The 17,175-nt window shown below is 34.5% G+C and overlaps 1 protein-coding gene across 1 annotated transcript in view; it reads left to right on the forward strand.

Moving 5' to 3' along the window:
• The window catches only part of LOC149773276 (uncharacterized), a 90,100-nt gene that overhangs the window by 16,399 nt on the left and 56,526 nt on the right, over positions 1-17,175 (forward strand). The window contains exons 3-4 of the mRNA XM_089946520.1: positions 3,287-3,601; positions 12,237-12,367. Coding sequence (XP_089802646.1) covers positions 3,287-3,601; positions 12,237-12,367 — 446 coding nt within the window. The remainder of the gene's footprint in view (positions 1-3,286; positions 3,602-12,236; positions 12,368-17,175) is intronic.

The raw sequence follows: 17,175 nt of genomic DNA on the forward strand, positions 1-17,175 counted from the left end.
GATAACATCCTCCTTATTGGTAGTGCCAATTTACATTTTTCTGTGTTAGAAAGCATGCTGTTTCAGGTGCCAAAATACAGATAATACTGGAAGATATAAAAATGTATGATCTCTCCAAGTTTACTAAAATAGTCCTCTATATTGAAGGGAACAATGCCAGTGAAGGGACTGATCTAGAATTTTTTGAAGAACTATATGACCAATTACTTACACACATCCTTAAGCAAAATCAAAGCTGTCAGGTTGCACTGTGTGAAATGGCCCCCCCGCCAGGGGAGATTGTGACGTGTTAGATATCAATAAGGTCATCCAAAGACTGGCAAGTGAATGGAAGTGTGATATTGTTTACAGTTACATGAGTTTCCTGGATTAAGAAGGGCATGTGATGCAACATTTATTTGGAAAAAGAGATAATATCCACCTGTCCTACCAAAGAGGTGGAAAAACAGGCAAAAAATATAAATTCAGTCATTCACGTAGTCTGGTCTTACAGCCACATTACAAACTTCATCCGTCCCTATAAATCCAGTGTAGCTCAAAACAGCATCAGAAAATATGGTCAGCCATATCAATACAGTCAATACACTTTGGGACGTGATTACTTTGGTGAGATAAAACATTCAGCACAAGACAGACAATACAATGCCATCAGTGTGGCAGCTTTGGACACAAAGCCAAAACAATAGCAAAACCTTTGATAAAGTTTTTTTTTACTCATTTTGGCATTCCCAAATCTGTTCAGTCTGATCAGGGGTCAGATTTCATATCTGGAATTTACAAGCAAGTTATATATGAATTAAACATTCAACAGTTCAAATCTTCTGCCTATCACCCGAAGAGCCAAGGTGCATTAGAAAGATTTCATCAGACTTTGAAAAATATGATTCAATCTTATTGTTTTGATACTGTTAAAGATTGGGATGAAGCATTCACTTACTATTGTTTGATGTAAAGGAATAAGTTCAAGAATCTTTAGGATTCAGTCCCTTTGAACTGGTTTTCGGACACACTGTGTGTGGACCATTGAAGTTGTTTGAAAAATAAACTTCTGTCTAATAAAGATACTGAAATTAATCTTCTCGATTATGTTTCCAATTTTAAGTGTAAGTTTTCAAAGGCTTGTGAAATTGCAAAAGCAAATCTGCACTCTACTAAATCAAAAATGAAATTAAGGTATGATTGATAAAACCTCAAAGGAATGGAATTTTCAGTCTGTTGATATAGTTCTGGCTCTCTTGCCATTACCACAGAAATCCTCTTCAGGCCAAGTATTATGGTCCTTACACTGTTGACATGAAAGCAAATGATTAAATTTACATCATAAATACTCCTGGGTGGCGAAAACAAAAACATCTTTGCCATATAAACATGTTAAAGGTCCAGTATATTGTGAGAGATATCCAAGTTAAACATGAAATTAATTTAGTTCTACCTGTCACACTAAGTGAAGATTTAAGTGAAGGAATATCATTGGATTCTACTGATTTTGGAGTGACAAATATTCAGAATTCAGAAATTATGAAAGATCTGGACCAGAAACTTTTACATTTGGAACAGCAAGAAGGAAATGAACTAAAACAGTTATTATTTGAATATGAGCACTTATTTCCAGATGTTCCTACAAGAACAAACACAATTTTCTATGACGTTGAAACTGTAGACTTCAAATCTTTGAAACATCACCCATACAGGATGAACCCTTTCAAACAGGGATACTTGGAGAGAAAAAGAAATTCAGTATTTGCTTGAGAATGATTTCATAGAGATAAGTAAAAGTGACTGCAGTTCACCATGCATACTTGTTCCGAAACCAGACAAAACTTCAGTATATGAACTGATTATATGAAGGTGAACAGTGTGACCTAATAATATAACTTTATATCTAAAAGTTGACCTAGTACCTAGCCTTGATTGAGAATCAAGTAAACAACCTTTTCTTATTATTCATTTGTAATGTGGGATCAAAGCCGACTGGGGATATGTTATTTTAAGCATTTGAAGCTATGTTTCTAGAAAGTGATCATATGACACTCATTTGGGAATTCATGTGACACTCATACGGGAATCTGTTTTGCATCTCAGGTTAGTGTATAACCTTTTTCTATAGAGAATTTAGTTAGTCAGGCTTCTAAACACTTCGACATCAAGGTATTTGTTTTGTTCTGACCAGTTGAGTTGAAATTCTGTTTTATGGAATTATAAATTCATTTCTCTGGAAATATTTAAATGCTCATATGGAATTCTTGGACAAATATATTTATTGAAATTTTATTCAGATTTCAAAACTTAAATATTTATTTTCTGTGGTTCAACAAGGAACTGTTGACACAATGACACTTTCAAGGCTGCAGCATACTTTATTGTCCAACATCTTGGATTTTTTATCAGGACTCCAACTCAGGTTCATTTAGGACTTTTTTATTTATAGGACTTATATTTGTTAATTCTTGGATTATCATTGGAATAATTTTAGGATTTGATTCATAGAACCATAAGTTCTTTTTCTCATTTTTACCTTCCTATTCTAGGGAAATAAATTATTTGTTAAATTTTATAATAGTCTTCACTTTTTCATGTTACTGTTTAAAAGAGCCTAAACATGTAACAATAGTAAAATGATTAACCAGGTATATAACTGTTGCAAGTAGCTGATGATGGGGTCAGCTATCCAGTGCAGAAAAAATTGTGGCCATGATTATTGTGCGCTTCATTTACAGAGTGTTCAATGTGGAAGTACCGGCCCAAAACCCTGTCTGGTTAGTGGAGTTAGTATTAATGGGAAAAAACACAGTTGCATGTATCTTGTGGTAGAAGAAAGTATCATGCGTTGAAAAGATACTTCAAGATAAAAAATTCTTCAGATGATGTAAAAATTGAAAATCAACAAGATTACATTGACTGTTATATTAAAACCAATAAAATTGAACATGTTAGTGAAAAATCTGTTGAAGACTTGTCCAGTACCCCTTAGATTGATTACACCCTCCCCATGTTGTTCATATCAAATAAAAACATTCACATTTTATAGCACATAAAACAACATGATGTTTCACATATAGTTTATGTTACTGTTTGTTGGCCATTCCAATGGTTCTATGTATTTTTTTCACACACACCCCTTTTGAACATTTGGTCGGATCACCCCCTCCTGCAGCTACTAATATTAAACATGGGTAAAGTATAGAATATGCTATTCAGTTATCACGATACTCATTTGTTTTGTTTGTTTTTCATTTTACAAAATTATATCTATTTTTACTTACTAGCAGCAGTAATCCACTTTCAGATGCACAGTCATTAACTTTGAAGAAGAACAGGGCTGTACCCGTGAAGAGTTCAAGTTTGGTGTTGTCCTGTCAACTATCAACATCATTCACTAGTGGTGCTATTCAGCTATGGAAAGGAACTGAAAAATGTGCAGACTGTGGATCAAAAGGTTATATTTGTTCATTTTACAATGGATACAATTCCATAGCCAATGAGACAGGTGTCTTCACCACCATCAGCAGCTTGAATAGGGACAATGAAGGAACATATATATGCAAATTTCTAATGCAATCAACAGAAAATTTGAGTAACACTTTGACCTTGGTTGTATACAGTAAGTACTAAATGAGGTTTTGTGCTTCGTCTCTTAATTCTTAAAATCTTTTTGCAGCTCACTTTTAAGTTTATTTCAGGGCCCATTTCACAAAACAGCTGAAGTTTGCACATAATATTTTAAAATTGTATGCATAAGAAAACCTTGTATTATATAACTGTACAGAAATATCATATGTCAAAGAAACGTTTTTGCATAAGTCACATTTTTCTATGTGAGGTGGGTAATTACTTGCTGAAATGTAATAGCACACTTCCAAGATACTTACAAAGGATGATGATGAAGATGACAGTGACAAGAAAGAAAATAACAACACAATGACCCCACAAATTTCAGCAAAAATGGTTTCAGCTAATGACTATATTGAATAAACTGTAGGTACTATTTCTCCTTAATGAAGGTAATGTGTGTGTGGTGGTGAGAGAGGAGAGAACTGCTGTCAAGCTACATAATCATGAATATAGAGGATTGAACTTCTTGAAGGAAATGGCTAAGTACTTCTTTATTTATCTATCTAATGACTTCACTATTTGTACCAACTTTTATTTCCTTCAAAAACATACGTGCAGCAGAGGTTCTCACGATGTCATTCCCAGAAACAAAGCAGCATAGTCCACCATTACACATGTGAAGTTAAATGGGATGTTTTTGCAATCCTCTGTATCATCTATAACCTTCCGAACCTATTTGACATTAATTGCAATACTAAGAAAAAGATTTGATTGGGTTAATATTTCACTTTTGATTCAGTTATTTGTATTGTAAAACCAAAATCTGAAGCAGAAAAAGAAACTCATCATTTATTCATGCTGAAATACCCCTCTCTGTTTATTAGCACATCAAACCTTGCAATAAAATTACATTGTATGCAGTGGGATATCATGTTGATCCGCATTAGATATGTGTATATCTTACAATGACTTCGTTTTTCAGACACATACACACAAACACACACACACACATTTCATACATTTTAAAACCAAGGTTATCTGAATCACTAGCTATGATTTATAATTTTAATTGCCGTATATACTCTTCTGAAAGCCCATTTACCTATAAGCCAAACTGAACAGGTATAAACACTAAAATGTACTTATCTCGAGATTGGCATGCATGATTATCAAAACGAAATAGTAGAAGCTTATTTGAAAAGTCATTGATTTAATTTTCTGTGTTCTTATTTTTTGTGCCTAATTTAGATTTGTGTATAATTTGATCGAATGATAAGAATTTAGCAATCGCGAGTTGCTGTAACACTACCTCTCCCTTTTGACTCGATTATTGTTTGTTTGTGCATTATTTCATCGGACATTTTATATCAGTGCACCAGTAATTACATTTTTACTTTGCTTTGAAATTGTAAATACATAACTCATTAAAATGTAATCCCAGTGTGACAACACAACGAACAACTATATGATTCAATTCAACGTTTGCAGTTAGGCTATTGAATGTATTTACATAAGGTGCCATTGCATGTACATTGTAGGTTTGATTACGTTTGTCATCACTGGAGGTTTCATGAGTTGTGGTCTTGCCTTCTAGGATGGTTGACCATCTCTGCTGACAGTTATTTATTATTTTGGGATTCTCCAAAGGAACTCCTGGTAAAAGCATTCAGTGTCACACCTGAGTAAGGGTATGCATGCTTTGGATCCAGTTTAGTCACCCCAAGAATGTGTCAGTCCATCCTTCATTAGGCAATAGAATATCCAACTACTGAGAATGACAATTACTTCACAGCTTATGTTAGGCTCATGCTCCAATTGAGCCGGCCGATTCAATACAGTGGCCCCCTTCTTATAAATCTGCAGCAAAAAATTGGCCTTAAAACTGGGATGGCCTCTTGTAGAGGAAGATCACAAATATGTGATTAATAAGTGTTATGTTTGCTTAATTTAAATGTTTGTTTGTTAATTTAAAAAGATTTTGTTTTTTCATTATATGCTATTGTAATATAACATATGTTGGACCTTGCTTAAAATTTAATTCATTTCTGCTTGACCTGATTGACATTTCTTATTTCATTTTGTGTAAACAACTAATAGCTAAATTATTTTCTGTGTGTATGGGTTTAATATCAGGATCATTATTAATAGAAGAAGTAAATATGTTCTGTTGGGTCTAAATTTTGGAATTTCCTGAGTGTAATCCATTTTCTGGTTTTGATTTTGTAAACAAGATATCATTCTTGCTGGTTATTTTTCATTAGTTAATGTTTGGTTTAGAAAATGCTAATTATGACCTATTATGTTGTGTCCAGAAGGGATGAATCTTTTCTCAAATTATTGAATTCAAGTGATTATTTTTCTCTGGAAATACAAAAGTGCTCTGATAAAAATCTTAGACAGATATTAACTGGAATTTATGTTGAATTCAAATCTGGAATTATGTTACTGTGGTTCCACAAATGATCATTGACACATCAAGACTATAAGCTACACATCATTTTGGATTTATTCAGGACTTGTACTGAGTTTTATTCAGGACTTTCAATTACTATAGCTTGTGTTTGTAATTTTTGGATTATTTTGGGATTAGTTCACAGTTCCATAAGTTCTTTTTTTTTTCTTTTTCAATTTGCAATCTAGGGAAATAAAGTATTTGTTAAATTTTACAAAGCATGTTTTTCGCTCTTTTCTATTTCTTATTTTAAGAGGATAGATTCATAACAGAAAATTGGGCGCTCATCCTTAGGATATGAATTTCACTAAAATATTTCAGTAAACTTTGTTTTGAAATGTTCATTCACCTGGTTTTGGAATTTCCTAAATCCCAGGTATTATTTCAAATTTTAGAAATCTTTCGTGAAATCAACAAGCTTTTTACAATATCATCTAAAGTAGAAGTCTTTGTTTTGAATCCTACCCAAGAGTGGTTAGAAATTTAGAAAATGGAATCAGAGCTAAAAATGATGGAATTAGAGTTATGACAGGCTCAGATTCAGGTAGAAAAGATGAAGATTCAAAAAGAGAGCAAAGAGAGAGAAAGATAATGGCAAAAGGAAAGAGAGAAAAAGAAAGTGCAAAGTGAAAAAGAAAAAATTGAATTTGAAACTAGATTAAAAAAATTGGAACTGGCTAATGGGAAAACTCTTCCCCACTTTTGATGTTTTAAGAAATATCAAGCTAGTTCCCCCCTTTTCAGGAAAAAGAAGTATGTAAATATTTTGTTCTTTTTGAGAAAATTACTAAAATTTTGAAGTGGCAAAGAGAGTACTAGACTTTGTTATTATAATGTGTACTTACTGGCAAAGCTTGTGATATTTACATTTCACTGTCACTACAGCGGAGTGCTGACTATGATGTGGTTAGGAATATATCTTGCTTTATGAGTTGGCACCTGAGGCATATTAACAAAGTTTTAGGAATTCTTGAAAATCAACTAACCAAAGGTATGTCCAATTTGCATGGGAAAAAGCATGTCACTTTGATAGGTGGTGCTCTTCTAAAAAGAGTAATACAGATTATGAAAATCTCATATTAGTTCAAGAACTATGTATATAGTGATGTTAAGACTTATCTTGATAAGTATATGGTCATAACTTTAGAAAATGCTGACGAGTATTCCTTAGCTCATAAAGTTTATTTTGTCAGTAAGTCTTCCACTCGGCTGTCTTCTGGTAAAAAAGTATTTCAGCCTAACATGAGCCCATCTAAATGATAATCTGGCACAAACTTTAGAAATAAAGTCTCTGATAAAATTAATCAGAAGTTCTTATCCCTTCCTATATGTACCTATTGCAAGAAGAAATGACACATTATTTCTGATTGCAAAAAATTACAAAATAAGCAACAGAATCAAAACAGACCTATTCCAGATGTTCTTATTTCATAGAGGTCATGGTCACTGTATTGAAAGCAATACATTTGTTGGGTCAGATATGGTTTAATTATGGAGAATTATGAACCATTCATGTTGAAGCGTTCTTTATCACTCATGGGTGATTTGGCCAGTTGTATCTGTATTACAATTTTAAGGGACGCAGGAGCTTCTAATTCTTGTATTGTCAGGTACTTTGCCTTTTTCTGAGAAGGTTTTCTCTGATGAAGATGTTCGTATTCAGGGAGTAGAGTACATTTTTGTTGATGTTTCCCTCCATTGTGTAAATTTGTTATCAGACATAGTCTCAGGACCCGTGACAGTCAGAACAGTGTCATCTTTACCCGCTGAGGTCATTCATTTATTTACCTGGCAATGACCTAGCCAGAGGTAAGATTGTGGTTAATTCACCTGTAACTGGCAAGCCTTGTTTGGATCAGAAAGTCGATCCTATTGAAAAAGAATTCTCTGATTTATTCCCAGCTTGTGCAGTTACTGGTGCTATAGCAAAGACAGCTCTTCAGAATGATGTTGATCAGGAAAGTATTCCTTTAGCTGCTTTTCTGTAATTGTTCATCATTTTCACAGTTGAATCTTTCGATGCAGGATTATATTTTATGTTTTATATATGTTTGCTTTTACTGATGCATGTGCATGTGTTCCAGGCTTGATACTTTGATTTTTAAAATTACTTAATTATTTAGTATCAAACCAGACTCTTCACATCATGTTGTATATACTATAATATAAATTGTACATAACATATAGAAGGCATCAATTTCGATTAGTTCTGTAACTGATTGAGTTACCTTCTCTAAATAAAGTCTTTATCATTATTATTATTATTATTATTATTATTAGCTGACACAAGTATTGGACAGACCTTTGATGTGGTCAATGCTACTTCTCATTTGGATGAAAGGGTATTGATCACATTGATCCTCTTTTAACGACTCATTCTCTTTATTTTAATCAGGATGACAAATGACAATCACTTGTCGTTGAACAGGAAAAAGATCCTGAGATCTCCTGTTTGTTTCAAAGGAACAGTAGTGAAATTGAAGCCTATTTGAAGACCATAGACTTGCAACAGAGTTCTTAAAAGTGGGATGGTCTTTTGTAAAGGGGGATAACACATATGTGAGTTATAGGCCTTAAAAGTAGGCAGGCCTCTTGTGGAGGTGATTACACATAAGTGTGTAAAGTCTGTTATAAGTTGTATGGCCTCTTGTAGAGAGGGTTTACAGCTATGTTAGTAATATGCTTTAGAAGTGGTATGGCCTCTTGTATTGAGGGATTACATATATATTATTAATAGGCCTTAGATAGTGGTATGGCTCTTGTAAAGAGGGATTACATCTATGTTAGTAATAGGCCTTCGAAGTGGTATGGCCTCTTGTATTGAGGGATTACATATATATTATTAATAGGCCTTAGAAGTGGTATGGCCTCTTGTAGAGAGGGATTACATATATATTAGTAATAGACCTTAGAAGTGGTATGGCCTCTTGTAGAGAGGGATTACAGCTATGTTGGTAATAGGCCTTAGAAGTGGTATGGTCTCTTGTAGAGAAGGATTACATATATATTTCTGTAATTGGTCTTAGAAGTGGTATGGCCTCTTGTAGAGAGGGATTACATATATATTAGTAATTGGCCTCTTGTAGAGAGGGATTACAGCTATGTTGGTAATAGGCCTTAGACGTGGTATGGCCTCTTGTATTGAGGGATTACATATATATTATTAATAGGCCTTAGAAGTGGTATGGCCTCTTGTAGAGAGGGATTACATATATATTAGTAATAGGCCTTAGAAGTGGTATGGCCTCTTGTAGAGAGGGATTACATATATATTAGTAATTGACCTTAGAAGTGGTATGGCCTCTTGTAGAGAGGGATTACAGCTATGTTAGTAATAAGTCTTAGAAGTGGTTTGGCCTCTTGTGGAGGTTATTACTCATAAGTGTGTAAAATCTGTTATAAATGTTATGGCCTCTTGTAGAGGGGGATTACAGATATGTTAGTAATATGCCTTAGAAGTGGTATGGCCTCTTGTAGAGGGGGATTACAGATATGTTTGTAATAGGCCTTAGAAGTGGTATGACCTCTTGTAGAGAGGGATTACAGATATTTTAGTAATAGGCCTTAGAAGTGGTATGGCCTCTTGTAGAGGGGGATTACAGATATGTTTGTAATAGGCCTTAAAAGTGGTATGGCCTCTTCTAGAGGGGGATTACAGATATGTTTGTAATAGGCCTTAGAAGTGGTATGGCTTCTTGTAGAGAGGGATTACAGATATGTTAGTAATAGGCCTTAGAAGTGGTATGGCCTCTTGTAGAGGGGGATTACAGATATGTTTGTAATAGGCCTTAGAAGTGGTATGACCTCTTGTAGAGAGGGATTACAGATATTTTAGTAATAGGCCTTAGAAGTGGTACGGCCTCTTGTAGAGGGGGATTACAGATATGTTTGTAATAGGCCTTAAAAGTGGCATGGCCTCTTCTAAAGGGGGATTACAGATATGTTTGTAATAGGCCTTAGAAGTGGTATGGCTTCTTGTAGAGAGGGATTACAGATATGTTAGTAATAGGCCTTAGAAGTGGTATGGCCTCTTGTAGAGGGGGATTACAGATATGTTTGTAATAGGCCTTAGAAGTGGTATGGCCTCTTGTAGAGAGGGATTACAGATATGTTAGTAATAGGCCTTAGAAGTGGTATGGCCTCTTATAGAGGGGGATTAGAGATATGTTTGTAATAGGCCTTAAAAGTGGGGTGGCCTCTTGTGGAGGTGATTACACATGTAAGAGGCTTTAATAGTGGTTTGGTCTGGAGAGACGATTAATTGGCCTTATAAGTGGTATGACCTTTTTTCACACCTATGTAATAAATATATATATATAGTTTGTAACAATTTCTTTGGAATATTTAATATTTTTTATTTATAATTCACATGAATGTTATCGGGTGAAGGACAACAACTGATTCCTTCATTGGCAGTTTGCTATTACATGCGATGATCAGTGCTTACAAATGAAGTGAGCTTGTCATGTGGTCAGTTTTATTTTATTATGATACCCTTTCAAATATATTTTATAATCTAAAAGAGAAACCACAATTGCTTACATGGCTTCTTACTTTATGGCAACCGGATGGCATGCTGACTTTAGCTGACTAATAATGTGCACTCTTCTTTGCATGGCAATCTATAGCCAGTATGTTGAAAGTGCAAAGTCTTCTTTGCATGGCAATCTATAGCCAGTATTTTGAAAGTGCAAGCTCTTCTTTGCATAGCAATCTATAGCCAGTATGTTGAAAGTGCGAGCTCTTCTTTGCATGACAATCTATAGCCAGTGTGTTGAAAGTGCAGACAAATTCTTTGCATGGCAATCTATAGCCAGTATGTTGAAAGTGCAAGCTCTTCTTTGCATGGCAATCTATAGCCAGTATTTTGAAAGTGCAAGCTCTTCTTTGCATGGCAATCTATAGCCAGTGTGTTGAAAGTGCATACAAATTCTTTGCATGGCAATCTATAGCCAGTATGATGAAAGTGCAAGCAAATTCTTTGCATGGCAATCTTTAGCCAGTATGTTGAAAGTGCAAGCTCTTCTTTGCATGGCAATATATAGCCAGTATGTTGAAAGTGCAGGCTCTTCTTTGCATGGCAATCTTTAGCCAGTATGTTGAAAGTGCAAGCTCTTCTTTGCATGGCAATCTATAGCCAGTATGTTCAAAGTGCATGCAAATTCTTTGCATGGCAATCTTTAGCCAGTATGTTGAAAGTGCAAGCTCTTCTTTGCATGGCAATCTTTAGCCAGTATGTTGAAAGTGCAGACAAATTCTTTGCATGGCAATCTATAGCCAGTATGTTGAAAGTGCAGGCTCTTCTTTTCATGGCAATCTATAGCCAGTATGTTGAAAGTGCAGACAAATTCTTGCATGGCAATCTATAGCCAGTATGTTGAAAGTGCAAGCTCTACTTTGCATAGCAATCTATAGCCAGTGTGTTGAAAGTGCATGCAAATTCTTTGCATGGCAATCTATAGCCAGTATGTTGAAAGTGCAAGCTCTACTTTGCATAGCAATCTATAGCCAGTGTGTTGAAAGTGAATGCAAATTCTTTGCATGGCAATCTATAGCCAATATGTTGAAAGTGCAAGCTCTTCTTTGCATGGCAATGTATAGCCAGTGCGTTGAAAGTGCAAGCTCTTCTTTGCATGGCAATGTATAGCCAGTATGTTGAAGGTGCAAGCTCTTCTTTGCATGGCAATGTATATCCAGTGTGTTGAAAGTGCAGGCAAATTCTTTGCATGGCAATCTATAGCCAGTATGTTGAAAGTGCACGCAGATTCAAGCAACCAACCAATCAACATCTTTTGCAAAATGACATACTTTATTATGATGATTAAGTAATGAAGCAGTATTGTTCAGAAAATATGTACCATACACCAGTCACTTTTAACCATGGTATCTTTAAAGATCTTCCCTTTCATCTTGGTTGTAATGTACCTAGTTTGCATATAAAAAAAATATAGCTGATATGTGATAAGAAGATAGGTCACAGTCTCCTATCCCTGTTCATGTTAGTTTTTAGGCAGCACAATGCAAACTTCTTTTTCTTCTAATGATGATTGTCATTTGTGTGTTGATAATTAATGTAATGTTCAGGCTTTGCTTTCCGTTTTCTTTTATAAGATTTTTATGATCAGAAATTTTAAATCACTATCCATGTTAGTCCAGTACTTCTTCTGATTATAATATGTCTAGATAATCACAGAAAAGAATGCTTAATTTCCATATTTGTTTCCTTTTTAAGCTATTCCATCACGTCTTTACTTCACACAATTGCCAAATATGAATGTAGACCTCAGCGTAACATCAGCTCAACTGCAATGTACAACATCCGGCTGTACCTACCCATCCCCTTTGATACAGTGGCTCATAAAGGTATGGCAATTTATTGGCAATAAATTGAAGTGATGTGCATTGGAGTTAATCCATAAATGTGCTTGTGATATTTGTGATAACATAATTTCAGCTGCATTTGTAAAAGTGATGAGAAAATCCCTCCACTACTGCCCATAATAATCATTATGCTTATAATACTAGTACTGATATTACAACTAGTGCTTCTAGGAATATGGCTGATTGCTAGATGTCTTTGGCCTCATTAACATTGAATATTGAATAGCAATTGATCTTACAGTACAAATCACATGTATTTTTGGCATCCCCAACCTTCGCAGTGTGGGACTTAATCCCTCCACTTTTGCTTCATGATGATGCAATATAATACTAACAAATCACCACTGCACCTTAACTGGCATGCTGATGGCATCTTCATTGTGGATTGGCTGATTGGCATTATTGATTGACATTTGAATGGTGAATCAATGAAGATCACCCATGGAAAGACCGACAGGTCATAAGTGATTAACAATCAAATACCATTTCACCAATCAGTGAACTTTATATTGATCATAAATATCAACAATATAAATAAATTTGAAGTCATATATCAAGCTGTGTACCAGATCCACAGTAATTTTCTCCAGGGATGTAATTTTCTCAGGGTATTTACTCCATGGTGTCTCCAGTAGCTTTGTTAATGCAACAAGCAGCACCAAACTTTTTTTAAAATCTCAGACCCTGTGCATTTGCGGCCGATTGGAATTGGAAGTTCCTAATAATGTAAAACTTCACATCAAACACAAGTCGCAACAATTAGAGCTCATCAATTACCTGTTTGAACTCTAGTTGCATTTGCGATATGTGCTTTTGTGTGACATTGTACACAATATGAAGACATAATTTTATTACACAAGATACAGTTATTCAGTGGCATCATGAAAAAGGAAACATTTAAAGATGATTAAGATTTGAGATCCTCTTCGTAGGAAAAAATCAAAGATTTGAAAAGCTCCACTTCGACCGACTTTTCCATGCATGTAGCACCTAAACCATCAAAGCATGGTGATATATTTCCAAACTCAGTTCATGCACTGATCATTGGCTCTGCTGAATCAGGGAAAACTCGACTGCTGTTGAATATGATTTTACAAGTGTTAAAGTGTTATTGCTTGTATGTGATTGCACTGTCAGCTAATGATCAACCATGTTATGATGTTCTCCAAGATTTTAAAAAAACGTTGAGTGACAAGAGTGTTAACATCATGAGAAGTGAAGTTTCTGTCGATTTCTTTTCTACTATTGATGGAACTCCTGCTGTTGATGATTTGGATGAAAACAAAAACAATCTTGTCATGTATGACAATGTGATGACAATGTGACACATGAGAACCATGTCAATCTACACATAATTTCATGATGTCAGCACAAAAATACCAATGTAATCTATTTCACTTGACGATATGCACATGTGCCTAAAGTGATCAGAGAGAAGTGTAACACATAGAACATATCCTTGATGCTACTCTGGAAGCATTCATAAAATCATGTCAGCATGACTTAAAGATACATACCATGTCTAACTGACTGGAAGCATTCAAAATCATGTCAGAATGACTTAAATATACATACCATGTCTAACTGACTGGAAGCATTCAAAATCATGTCAGCATGACTTAAATATACATACCATGTCTAACTGACTGGAAGCATTCAAAATCATGTCAGCATGACTTAAATATACATACCATGCCTAACCGATTTAAATGATCAATTTGACATGCCAGGAAAATATCGAGATGTACAACCCAAAGAATATCATCGGCATAATAAAGAGCTCTGTTAAGAACCTTGCAAACGGGTTTGTAGCATTTGTTGAATCAGAGATGAGAAAAAGATTCATGTCATATGCAGATTTTGAAAGACCTCTTAAGTACTCCCGTGTGATGTGCAGATTTTGAAAGACCTCTTAAGTACTCCCGTGTGATGTGCAGATTTTGAAAGACCTCTTAAGTACTCCCGTGTGATGTGCAGATTTTGAAAGACCTACATACAGTACTCAATCCCAGATACATAGTTACCTCAAGGCAATACAAAATAGGAACTCATCATTCAGAGTCTTTAGAGAGGCTCATTGAACAATTTGTAAAATGGTGAAAATCCTCTGATTTACCCTTAGGAAACCAATGCATCTTTCTTTTGCTCCAAATGCTAATTGCAAGACATAAAAAGAAGTGACTGCCTGAAATCTGTGAACTACAGCTTTAAGAGGGAGGGGATATTGTCCCCAACTTTGCTATTAGTCTGGCCATCCCACTTACCTCTGTGCTTGTGAAAGAGGGTTCTCTCTCCAAATGCTATACATTCACTCAAAAGAAACCCTCTTTCACTGAAGTCTCTTCATGAAAAAATGCTTGCTAGATATGAAGCCAAATGTCCTGACTTTTTTGCACAAAAAACTAGTGCATCAAATTTCAAGAAATGTGTTCTTGGAAGAAATAAAATGCAACATTGGTGAAAGTTTAAATTTTCTTTCAGATGCATTAAAATTTGATACTTTTGCTTGTTGATTTTTAATTTTTAGTATGAGATACAGGGAGCATGCAATACAATTTGTGATTTCTTACGTTCAGCAAATACAAAAATTAGGGGTGAGATGAAAATTTGTTAGTTCATTCTTGACCACCACATTTTTTATATGATCCCTAGTTCTGGCACTAAAGGTTTTCTTTTTGACCCTCAACCTTACGGCGAGGAGATACACTGAAAATATTAAAACGTCAAACTTAAGGTAAAGAACATCAGAAAGAACAACAACTGGAAAAACCACACAGGTGGATGAAGCAACAACCAAAATGTACACCCACACATAAAAAACAACCTGCAGAATTTTTGTACAATTGAAGAACAGTTAGAATGGATAGAAAAATAAGCAAAATGGTTGATAAAGCAACAGTTACCAAAACATACACCCCAAGAGAAAGGAGAATGCCTTTGTTGATTGTGCATCCCTATTGACCTTGCTCATCAATTATAAACACTTTTGGGATCAGTTAGTGTGGGCAACAACACACCAGAAGACATTAACAAAGTCAGATCAGTTTACCAGTGACTCGTGACCAATCACATCATGGACTGATAAACATACCATGTGCTGATGGATAAACTTGTTGAGGATATCAATGATATATTTGATGAACGAAGTTTGTACACTTATGAGTTCTGATGAGACACTTTCTGTGGAAACACTTCATGTACTCTGGAACAACCACACAGGTGGATGAAGCAACAACCAAAATGTACACCCACACATAAAAAGACCTGCAGAATTTTTGCACAATTGAAGAACTGTTAGAATGGGTAGACAAATAAGCAAAATGTTTGATAAACCAAAGGTTACCAAAATGTACCCCCAAGAGAGAGGAGAAGGCCTTGGTGAACTGGGCATCCCTATTGACCTTGCTCATCAATTATAAACACTTTTGGGATCAGTTAGTGTGGGCAATTACACACCAGAAGACATTAAAAAAGTCGGGTCAATTTACCAGTGACTCATGACCAATCACATCATGGACAGAAAAAACATACCATGTGCTGATGGATAAACTGGTTGAGGATATCAATGATATATTTGATGTTCCTTTAAGTTTGTACACTGATGAGTTCTGATGAGACACTTTCTGTTGAAACACTTCAGTACTCTGCAAAGTCTGTGCTGTAATGTAATAGGTTGTTGTAATATTGCGTGTTTAGGCTCAAATAAACATTGATACAGAAAGAGTGAAAACAACAAGCTTTGTAAAATTTAACAAATAATTTGTGTACCTGGAAAAACAATGTAAAATGGAAAAGAGAACTTAAGATTTTAAGAATCCAATCACACAAAATCCAAGAATAATCCACAAATTAAATTTTAAAAGTCCCAGTAATGAAATGTTAATAAATTCAAGTTCAAGTCCCAATGAAGAATCCTAAATTGATGGCGATGACATGAACTGTAGTCAATATAGTGCTGATGTTTACAGTCTTTTGTGATTCCACAGTCAGTAATATTCTGGTGTTTGAAATCTGAATAAAATTTATCTAAATATCTTCATCCAAGAATTTTGTATGAGCACTCAAATGTTTCCAGAGAAATTAATTAATCTTTTAGAATCCAAATAATCTGAAGAAACTTTAAATATATCTCGAAAAATGTTCACAAACAGATACTTTCTAGCGTATAATAAAAACCCAAATTGACTAATGGCTCTATAGAGAAAGGTTATACACTAATGTATGACTCAGTTTTAGAAATCCCAGGTTGGTGTAATCGAGGGTCACAGAATCATATTTACATTGTAAATTGCGTAGTCCCATCATGACCTTGACAACAACCAGTCATTTTACTTTAAGAATAAAATAAAATAAAGTTGTTTACTTCACTGGTGATTTTTAAACAAGGTACAAACTTTTTACATGCCTAAGGTCATGTTTTATTACAGCCTCAATTTCACTCTTATTAATCCCGCAATAAAAATAATTAAAAAGTGTTGTTGACATTAAAGCAAGTATTAATGTTTAGAACTAGGTCAACCTGGATACAATGTTCCTAATTTTAGGTTTTCAAAAACTGAACTGAATTTCGGAAAATGTTATCTCCAGTTTACAGAATTACATTACAATAGCATGTAATAGAATACATAAAAAAAATAAAACTAACAAACAAACAATTAAATTAAATTATATATATATATATATATATATATATATATATATATATATATATATATATATATATATATATATATATATATATATATATCAGTAAATACAACCCAGAGCAATATCCTGAATGATAACAATCT

This window comes from Sinohyriopsis cumingii, unplaced genomic scaffold (genome assembly GCF_028554795.1).
Source record: "Sinohyriopsis cumingii isolate HCF-2022 unplaced genomic scaffold, ASM2855479v2 utg000695l, whole genome shotgun sequence".
In the NCBI taxonomy this organism is placed as follows: Eukaryota; Metazoa; Mollusca; class Bivalvia; order Unionida; family Unionidae; genus Sinohyriopsis; species Sinohyriopsis cumingii.